Source organism: Argentina silus (assembly GCF_951799395.1).
Source record: "Argentina silus genome assembly, chromosome: 16".
NCBI lineage: Eukaryota > Metazoa > Chordata > Actinopteri > Argentiniformes > Argentinidae > Argentina > Argentina silus.
The window spans coordinates 15,276,827-15,287,144 of NC_139670.1; the positions used below are offsets into that span (position 1 = coordinate 15,276,827).

Genomic DNA, 10,318 nt, shown 5'->3' on the forward strand with positions numbered 1-10,318 from the left:
AAATACTTTCTGATTACCTTAATTGATTACTAAGTGGTCACATGTAGCCTACACATGATATACAGAGTAGTACAAATATACTTTTCGTGTAAAATTGGAGAGACCCCATTCCCTCTTTATGAGAGAGAGGGTCGTAAGCTTGGGTGTAGGAGCTGAGGGCCCATGGTGACAGCACAAGTCTGGAATGGAGAGAGCGCCGTTGTCTATTTTGGTAGTTGTGACAGAGACACGACACCACTCGCTGGCCCAGTTTATGCTTTAGCAGGTTCAACTTGTACCTCAGGAAAAACAGCCTTACCTCCCTTCCTCTCCTCCACCCTCAGCGCGCCACCTGTCCCTGTCTGTCTGCCTGTCTGCCTGAGCCCCCCTTCAGTGCACTTTGCTAATGTTAGCAGTAGCCTACAGAGGGCTTCTTCCTACATACTGGAAACCTGCTAGTGAGAGCTATAGGATTACTCACCTTTGCACCTCTTCCTAGCACAACACATGGCCCTTATTTACAGGCAAATCTACATAAACCTCTAACTATTCACCGGAAATACTGTGTTCATTTGTATTGTCACACTTACCTGCCTATGTAATTGCTATGTGAATACAGAGAGGGTTCACTTTGAAATCAAAGTCTAATTCCATCTGATTAGATGGTGCCTCTCTTGGAATTGTGGCACATGGATGCTTCAATATGTAGATAGCATTGATTGAATATGGAATCATCTGGAATCATTAGACCACATCAGACAAACTTTGATTTCATGGTCAACTACCCCTTTAAAGGCGAGTGGGAGCAAACTTCCTAACCCCGTGCTACACATGTGAAAAGATATTCTGAAATAAGACTATTCATCCTTTGACTGAGGTTTCATATTCCAGCTAGGGTATACTTAGATATGTAGAGAGTATTAATATCTGACCAACGCATGGCTTTTCAAAATAAGGCACACAGTCACCTTGTTTAGTCGATGCTGCCTGGTTTAGCTAAACAATGGTTGGGCAACCTGATATTGTCATTCTTATCTAAACGGTCAGTCTGTCCAACAACACCTTAGTGATGAATGTTCCTGTGACATCACTCATCCAAGCATGCATTTTCAGAGAGTCAGAGCAATGTCAGGATTCTATGACTAGTTTAGAACAGACCTGGGTCAAATAGTATTTCAAATCCTTTCAAATACAAAGTGTTTGCTTCAGCCTGCCTGGAGTGCCAGATAGTTTTAAAGTAGTAGAGTAGAGGAAGAATTATAGCTTGCTTTTTAAGATCAATGGATGAATGATGGAGTGCTCCTCTGACTGTGTGTTTGCGTATATTTGGACACAAGATCCTTTTGTTTTTGAAAATCTTTTCAATTGAATTTGTGACCATTGTTTCTTATTTAATCCATCGTATCAAAATTGGTATTCACCTGAAAGTGTGTGTGTGTGTGTGTGTGTGTGTGTGTGTGTGTTTGTGTGTGTGTGTGTGTGTGTGTGTGTGTGTGTGTGTGTGTGTGTGTATGTGTGTGTCTGTGTGTGTGTGTGTGTGTGTGTGTGGTCACTGTGCTGGGCTTACTGTTTTGTGTGTGTGTGTGTGTGTGTGTGTGTGTGTGTGTGTGTGTGTGTGTGTGTGTGTGGTCACTGTGCTGGGCTTACTGTTTTGTGTGTGTGTGTGTGTGTGTGTGTGTGTGTGTGGTCACTGTGCTGGGCTTACTGTTTTGTGTGTGTGTGTGTGTGTGTGTGTGTGTGTGTGTGTGTGTGTGTGTGTGGTGTGTGTGTTTGCCATAGCTGAAGTACCGTGAGGATGGGGAGCGGTACATGTCTACGTTCCATTATGACATGAGGTCCATGGAACTGGAGAAGGCTCGACTAGCCAGTCAGATGGCGAGCCAGGTGAGCTTCAGAACGTCTGCCACGTCCCAATAGTAATTAGCTTTCTTCCTTCAGTGGTCATGAAAGAGAGGAGACTTGGATAGTCAGCCTCTCAATAGGATTGGGAGTTCATAAAATGGGCTCGATTCTAAACCATATACTCTCTCCCTTCCATTCTGCCTTGCCAACCAACCCTTGAAGATCTTAATACATTTATTTATAGAGCACATTTTCGTACAGAGACTGCAGCTCAAAGTGTTGTACATAAAAATCAAGTAAAAAAAGAAACAATAATACTATATAAGAAAAGTACAATAGCAATAAATAATTATAACAATAAATAAACAGCAGTAGCCTACATGTTAAACAGATACAAACAATGGTAATAGATAAGTAAAGCACTATTCAAATAAAACCCAAGCAAAACAGGCCAATAGTGAAACAGAAAGACAATAGTACATGCTAGGATGGTACAAATAATGGTAATAGATAATAAAATTAAATTCCATTCTATTCGATTCACATTGATTTGTATAGCCCTTAATCACTGTTACAGTCTAAAAGGGTTTCATAATAAGTGTTGGCACATGACACCCCCCAACCTGAGACCCTCGTAGAGGACAAGGAAAAACTCCCACATAAAACCTTACAGGAAATAAAAAATGGAAGAAACCTTGGGAGGGGCTACTCAGAGAGGGACCCCCCTACCAGGACGGTCAGGCATGTCTGTGTGTGGGACATTCCAATCTGGTGTGACGTCACAGATAGTAACTCAGAGAGATAGAGAGAGATATGATAATTCATGTATACAGGATACAATGTCAATCTTAAAAGACCTGGGGTCAGTTTCCCCAAAAGCTTTGTGCTCAATTTCTCCCAAAACCCTGCAGCAAAGCCGCAAGAGTGTAAAATCAATATTTGCAGATCTATCTTCTGTGTGTGAAATTTGTTAAATCAAGAACTTTGCAGGTGTAGGAGGAGTGGGCCTTGATTTTCAACAACAGTACTACTTTAGCTACAAAGCTTTCGGGCAACCTGACCCTAGACTGACTCCCTCCACCACTTTCCTACCCTTTCTCCCTCCTAGTCGTTTACTTACTCCCTTCATTTCATCAAAGTGAAGTCAACAAGGCCAAAAGGGAAGGGAACACAATTTATGCTGTGCTGTCTATCAAAAAAGTTTGAGCAGCGTACCCTGACCAAATCATCAACGTTTCTCTATCTTCTTCCACCCTCCACCCACTGCACCCCCCCCCCAAACCACCCTCAGTGATTAGGTTTGAAACAGGCCTGTCACTGAGCTCAAAGTGCATCATGGTGGAAGCCGTAGGTAACCGTTTGCTGATTCTGTATTCTGATTCGGAGTATTGTGATTTCCCAGCAGGTCTACCAGGCAGACTTTGCCGAACAACAGACCTGGTACTCTGGTTCTGTGACCAATCAGGAGATAATGAGAGTGTCACAGGCCCAGAAGACCATCAGTGATGTAAGTACCTATCCTGTCAACCGGTCAACTTTGAATGAACAGTATGAATGAATAAATTAATTATAAATTAATTTAAATAAAAGAATAAAATAATTAAATAAAAGACTAAAATAATTTAAATAAAATAAAATAATTGTTCCTTCTTCTAGCATTGTGACTGCCTATGGCCCCTGGTCCGAGCATTGATTACTTTATCTTATGATGACTGATGGATAGATGATTCACTTACTTAAACAAATGTATTTGTTGTAAGTCGCTTTGGATAAAGGCATCTGCTAAATGCCATAAATGTAAATGTAAATACGTATGTCCGTGTTTCAGGTTGAGTATAAGAGGGGCCATGAGGAGCGGGTGACACAGTTCACCTCCGTGGCTGACACCCCCCAGATTCTCCACGCCAAGTCTGGAGGCACCCTGGCCAGTGATGTAAGCACACAACACCCTCAACTTTTATATCCTTCTCAGCCACACACGTTGCAAGTACACATGTCAGCACACACGCACACGCACACGCACACGCACACGCACACACACACACACACACACACACACACACACACACACACATACACAGTTTAATTCATAGAGGTTAAGTCTAAGGTGGGGACTTGCCTTCTGCTTTGATTGACACTGGTACTTTTTGCATGGATAACGCGCACGCACACGCGCACACACACACACACACACACGCACACACACACACACACACACACGCACACGCACACGCACACGCACACACACACACACACATACCGCACACACACACACACACACACACACACACGCACACACAGACACACATTGTAAATCATAGAGGTTAAGTCTAAGGTGGGGACTTGCCCTCTGCTTTGATTGACAGGTGAAGTACACTGAGGAATATGAGCAGTCCAAAGGAAAGGGCAGCTTCCCAGCCATGATCACACCAGCATACAAGCTGGCTAAGAAAGCCAACGCTTTGGCTAGCCAAGTAAGTAGACCTACCAACAGGGCTTCCCCTACAGATGAACAATAGTACTGACCTGTGACATAATGATAAGCATTTGACTCTTTTAACATTTTCTTGTTTTTTTAACAACACTTTGTTTTCAACTTGATAATAGCTTGTGTAACCACAGTGCTTAGTCAGTTGTCACAATCGTGGGGCTCGAATCAGGTGTCATTGTTTTGTTTTGGTTCAGCTGGAGTACAGGAAAGGACACGAGGAGAGAGTGTCACAGTATACTACTGTGGCCGATACCCCCGAGGTGCTTCTTGCCAAAAACCAGGGACAGATCAGCAGTGATGTAAGTCCTTCACCACCAATCACATTCAGTAGGAGCATGCTGTTACAGTACGGGCCTTTTCATGTGTCTGTGACATTACGTGTGTCCTCCTAGTTTGTTTACACTGAGTTAATACTATGGGTGCGTCCTAATAGTCTGTCATCTCTTCTCCACATCCTCCTTCCTCACTAACCCTTCTGAAAATACATTGGAGGAGAAGGTCTTAGGTTCCTCCCCTTCGATATTCTCCTCCAGTGCTTTTTTAGAAGGAAGCAAGGAGGGAGGATGTGAGGGAATGGGGAAGACTATTGGGACGTGACCTATGATTTGTTGTTAGATTCCTTTTTGTGTGCCTGTAATGTTGTTTATTTAAAACAAACTGTCAGGATGGATCAGCTTCGGAATTGGTATAGATAGAATTCAAATGGTATCCGATAGCATTGCTTCCATCATTTCAAATCCTTTTAATAATTATATGTAACCCTGTAATGCATGTAACATATTGTTGGTCCCCTCATAGTATGCGTACACGGAGGAGTATGAGCAACAGAGGGGGAAAGGCAGTTTCCCAGCCCACCTCACCCCTGGATACCAAGTGACTAAGAAAGCCAACGCGATGGCCAGTGATGTGAGTGATGGACACACACACACACACACACACACACACACACACACACACACACACACACACACACACACACACACACACACACACACTGTGCTGACTACCAGAGATGTTGTTGTGTTCCAGGTGAAGTATCGTCAGTTGTATCAGCAGGAGATGAGGGGCAAGGCCTGCACAGAGGCTGGGGCAGCAGAACTGGCTTTTGCCAAGGAGAATGCAGAGAACTTCAGCCAGGTTGGAAAAAAACCCTATTTATTCATGTCCTTGTCTTTCCTCTTTACAATTCCTCTGAAACACCAGGTATCATGCTTTGATTATCCAAGACAAACAGATTTTTGGAATGGTTGAATCTAGAAAGAAATACTAGAGCAGCATATCCCTGAAGAGCTCCCATTTGAAGACTGATGACACATTTCTTAGATAGACACTGGATTTACAGTTATAGTTTATGCTACCGATGCTAACTTGGGTTGCACTTATCATAAACCTTTATGGTTTACCTCATATTCGATGCTCTTTGGATGCTCCAAACTTGATTATGTATGTTTGAGCCTGTATTTGAGGTCATTTGACATTGCTTTGTATTGATGTGTGTTTTCCCCCCTCCCACTGTAGATTGCCTACACCGAGCAGTATGAACAGCAGAGAGGGAAGGGCAGCTTCCCTGCCATGATCACTCCTGGCTACCAGCTGGCCAAGAAGGCCCAGGCCCACGCCAGCGATGTAAATACAGCATCAACATGTTGTTATTGTATGCATGGTCCCTGCTTTGTATTATCCAATAATTGTTAATAACAGATATTTAAAACAGCTGGCACCTTTCTCATACCATGATGCTAAAAGGGCTGTTTGTAAAGCTAATAGGGCTAAGGTATAACTTATAGGTTGAATATGTCAAAAATATAGAGCACAAAAAGGGCTTGACCCATGCTAAGGAGGTGACCATCGCCCTAAGGATTGACAGATCGTCATTGAAATGACGGTAAACAATCATTTTCTACTGTTAAATTGAATTGAATTGAATCACCTATCAGGACAGTAGGAATTCAATTTCCAATGTAATTTCACAAATATTTAAATGTATTCTTAAAGATATTACATTTCCACTGTTCCAATTACACTTCATGTGCTGAAATGTCATTGAAATGACTGGAGCCGGGGGTGCTTAGTGGCGTAGCACACTAATACGCTTACCACATAATCGTAAGGTTCCTGGTTCAATTCCGACCCTCGACCTATCTTGCATGTCATCCCTCCTCTCTCTCTCTCTCTCTCTCTCTCTCTCTCTCTCATCCTTCCTGTCAATCTCTACTGTCTCTATCCCAATAAAGCAGAAATGCCCTAAAAACATATTTAAAAGAAATGACTGGAGCCACACTGACAGTATGAGCTACCACAGTCACAGTGTATTAGTCCAGAGAAGAGAAAGGAGGTCTGTCAAAATACACCGTCATCCGTCAACTTCACATGTTGTCTCCTGGACAAAAAGTCAGGCCAGGATCACAGGGATGAATGGTGTTCCTATGGTGCTCCTGTGACTCTCTCCAGGAATCCCATGTTGTCACTCCCCAAACTCTCCACAAGACCAAATTAGACCAGACTGTGTGAGGTGTTTGCGTGTGTGTGCGCGTGTGTGTATACGTACATGCGTGCATACTGTGTGCGTGTGTGTCTTTATGTACAGTGTGTCATAGTGAGCATGAGTGCTTTTGCTTGTATGTGCTCACTCAGGAGCTATGCAACCTGACATGGGTTAGGCATGTGTGGATTTTGTTTTTCTCCTCCTATATAATCTTTCTCCCTCTCTCTCTCTCTCTCCTTCTTTTTTTAACCCCCCAGCTGACATACAAGCAGGACATGAAAAAGATGAGGGGTTTGTCCCAGTACAACAGCCTGAGCACAGAAGACAACCTGGCTCTGAAGAGCGCCCGCAACATCAACAAGATGGTCAGCGAGGTGAGAGGTCCGAGGTCAAGGACCAGAGAGGCGTGTGTGTCTGTGTGTGTGTGTGTGTGTGTGTGTGTGTGTGTGTGTGTGTGTGTGTGTGTGTGTGGGTGGGTGGGTGTGTGTGCGCGCGCGTGTGTGTGTGTGTGTGCGTGCGTGTGGGTGTGTGTGCGTGCGTGTGTGTGTGTGAGCAGGCAGTCATGGGTTCTGACAGACACATAGTCGGCCCACCTGCATTCCCAGGATCCTTCACATGCCCAGTGAACTGACTGTAGAGAAGAGATGAGCTAATGAGAGAGGCCTTTGACCTGTACACACTGTAGGCAAATCCCCTCATCCCCTCGCAAATCATCTAGCTGTCGTTCTAATGAGGTCAAAGGCCATGAGGGTCTCACTGAGGGGCTAGAGGCGGACAGAATGACATCATCCCCAAACAGGGAGATTCAAGGTTATGGTAAAGAATAAAGAATATTCGCAATAGCAGCTTGTCTATATATCTATTGGGCTTGGACTACAGTATCTATTGTAATACATTCTCCCGGGTGACATTTCTCATGGACAAAAAGAGAGGTTTTGAGGTAAATTGTGCCTCAAGTATTGTGGGAATGAATTTGATATGAATAGTATTTCATCACTCTTTTGCCAAAAAAAAACTGTTGTTTGCCCCCCCCCTCCCCCCCACCACACACACACACACACACACACACACACACACACACACACACACACACACACACACACACACACACACACACACACACACATACACACGCCCTCTCTCTCTCCTCTCCACTTCTGCAGGTTGAGTACAAGAAGGACCTTGAGAACACTAAAGGCCACAGCATCAACTACTGTGATACACCGCAGTTCAAGAGCGCCTCCAAGATGGCCAAGTACACCAGCGATGTGAGGACAGCAGACCCCAGAACACTCCAGTGTAGCTCGTCGACGATGCCAGATAGACTCACACAAACACATTGTAGTGCTCTCCCATGCGCCTTAGTTTCAACTTTCAACAAAAAACCAAGTACCTCAGACTAGGGGGTTATGCAATGAGCATAAAAGCATATTGCCTAATTATTGCCTAATTTTAGATCTACATGCATGATCACATTTTGTTTTGCTCAAATCTCCATTTGAAATGGTGTCACTATTTACATGAAAGTCTGAGTTGCGTGTGTAAATCACTACTATGGGTTTTGGTCACCAATGGGCACATACATCTATAGAACAGACAACACACCACAATTCGTGCCACTACAGTAGGCTAGACAGAAATGGAATTACAAGAATGGACAACATAACCTACCCACAACTTGAATTGAATAATCTAATCTTTCAATTGGTGTTTTTTCCACAGAACAAATACAAGGAGAAGTACACCAACCACATGAAGGGCCATTATGAAGGCTCGGGCATGGACAAGAAGACGATGCACGCCATGAAAGTCCGCAAACTGGCCAGCAATGTAAGACCTCACTTTTTATCTGAACCTCAATCTGTGACAAACCTGGAATAAAAATGCTTTGAGGTTTCTTAAAATTGAGATATTAAGATTATACTGTTATGTTATGTATCGCTTTTATTGAATCGACCATTATCGATGCCTGACCTTTTCATCAAGTGACAGTACAGTTCTGAAACATCAACAGTCATAAAAACCACTTGATCACAGTCCTAAATCTAGCTTGTGCCCAGACCCAGAAATCTTTTAGTGGAAAATCCAATTAACCATTGTTCCATAAACATCTTGTGTAAGTAGTTAACAAGATTCATCAAGAAGCTTGATCATGCCCTCTTTAACAATACAATAACTTACTATTTTGTGCCGCCCTCCAGATTGCCTATAAGCAGGAGTATGAGCAGGAAAAGACTGAACAGGGGGAGTATAACTACCCAGCGACCATGACGCCAGCCTACCAGAGCCAGAGAAAACTGGACCCCCTCAAGGATGTAAGTCTCATTTGATCGTGAACCCATTGTAACATGGCTCCACCATTAACTATCATTAAATGTGATCCTCTGTGGCTCAGTTCGTAGAGCATGGTGTTAACAATGCTAAGGTTGTGGGTTTGATTCCTGCTGGGACCATATATACTGAAATGTATGCACTCACTGCAATGTAAGTTGCTTTGGATAAAAGTGTCAGCTAAATGGCATATAGTTATATATAACTCAAACCAGTATAGTGAATTCAGGTGGCTCCTTTACCAAAACCATTAAAAATAAGCTTTTCTAAGCCAAAAGAGGATTCATCTACTCTCTAGCACCACATCAGCATGTTTGATTGTCATGTATCTGTATCTGTAACTCTATATGTACATTTTACCTGTATCTCCATGCAGAAGAACTATAGGCAGCACATTGACCAGGTCAAGTACAGCTCAGTGACTGATACCCCTGACATTGTACAGGCCAGGATCAATGCTCAACAACTCAGCAGTGTAAGTAGAGCTCAAACCACCCCTATGTCCCCTCTATGTCATGTACAGTATAGAGCATGCAGCCTGATGTCCCCTCTATGTCATGTATATGCAGCCCCATTGGATGACCATTATATGCCAATGAGAGCTCAAGAGCAGTAGACTGATTCTAATGTGTGTGTACTGTGTGTGTGTGTGTGTGTGTGTGTGTGTGTGTGTGTGTGTGTATGTGTGTGTGTGTGTGTATGTGCATGCGTCTTTGTCTGCGCGTGTGTGTGAATGTGAATGTGTGTGTGTGTGTGTGTGTGTGTGTGTGTGTGTGTGTGTGTGTGTGTGTGTGTGTGTGTGTGCGTGTGTGTTCGTGTGTGTCTTCGTCCATAGCTGAACTACAGAGCAGACTACGAGAAGACCAAGAATCAGTACACCTTATCCCAAGACCTGCCCCAAATTAAAACAGCCAAGGCCAATGCTGAACTGTGCAGTGGTGTAAGTGAACAACTTAAGCATATGTCTATCCATTGCAGGCAGTACTGTATAGTCTACATGTGTGTTTATCACAAAGTTGATACAGCAATAGAGTATGAATTGTAATATTGAATTATTGCTGCGTATGGGTATGATTCCAGGTCAAATACAAGCAGGATTGGGAGAGGACCAAGTCAAAGGCATGTGACATCGGTCTGGAGACGCTGAACGTCAAAGCTGCCAAAACATCTCGGGACCTAGCCAGCGATGT

The 10,318-nt window shown here is 43.5% G+C and overlaps 1 protein-coding gene across 1 annotated transcript in view; it reads left to right on the plus strand.

The window, feature by feature from the left end:
• The window catches only part of nrap (nebulin-related anchoring protein), a 28,184-nt gene that overhangs the window by 1,882 nt on the left and 15,984 nt on the right, over nt 1-10,318 (plus strand). Inside the window, exons 4-18 of the mRNA XM_083686937.1 lie at nt 1,759-1,863; nt 3,227-3,328; nt 3,650-3,754; nt 4,188-4,295; nt 4,507-4,611; nt 5,111-5,218; nt 5,342-5,449; nt 5,831-5,938; nt 7,055-7,171; nt 7,961-8,065; nt 8,520-8,627; nt 8,999-9,112; nt 9,505-9,603; nt 9,964-10,068; nt 10,209-10,316. Of these exons, the coding sequence (XP_083543063.1) occupies nt 1,759-1,863; nt 3,227-3,328; nt 3,650-3,754; nt 4,188-4,295; nt 4,507-4,611; nt 5,111-5,218; nt 5,342-5,449; nt 5,831-5,938; nt 7,055-7,171; nt 7,961-8,065; nt 8,520-8,627; nt 8,999-9,112; nt 9,505-9,603; nt 9,964-10,068; nt 10,209-10,316 (1,605 nt within the window). The remainder of the gene's footprint in view (nt 1-1,758; nt 1,864-3,226; nt 3,329-3,649; nt 3,755-4,187; nt 4,296-4,506; nt 4,612-5,110; nt 5,219-5,341; nt 5,450-5,830; nt 5,939-7,054; nt 7,172-7,960; nt 8,066-8,519; nt 8,628-8,998; nt 9,113-9,504; nt 9,604-9,963; nt 10,069-10,208; nt 10,317-10,318) is intronic.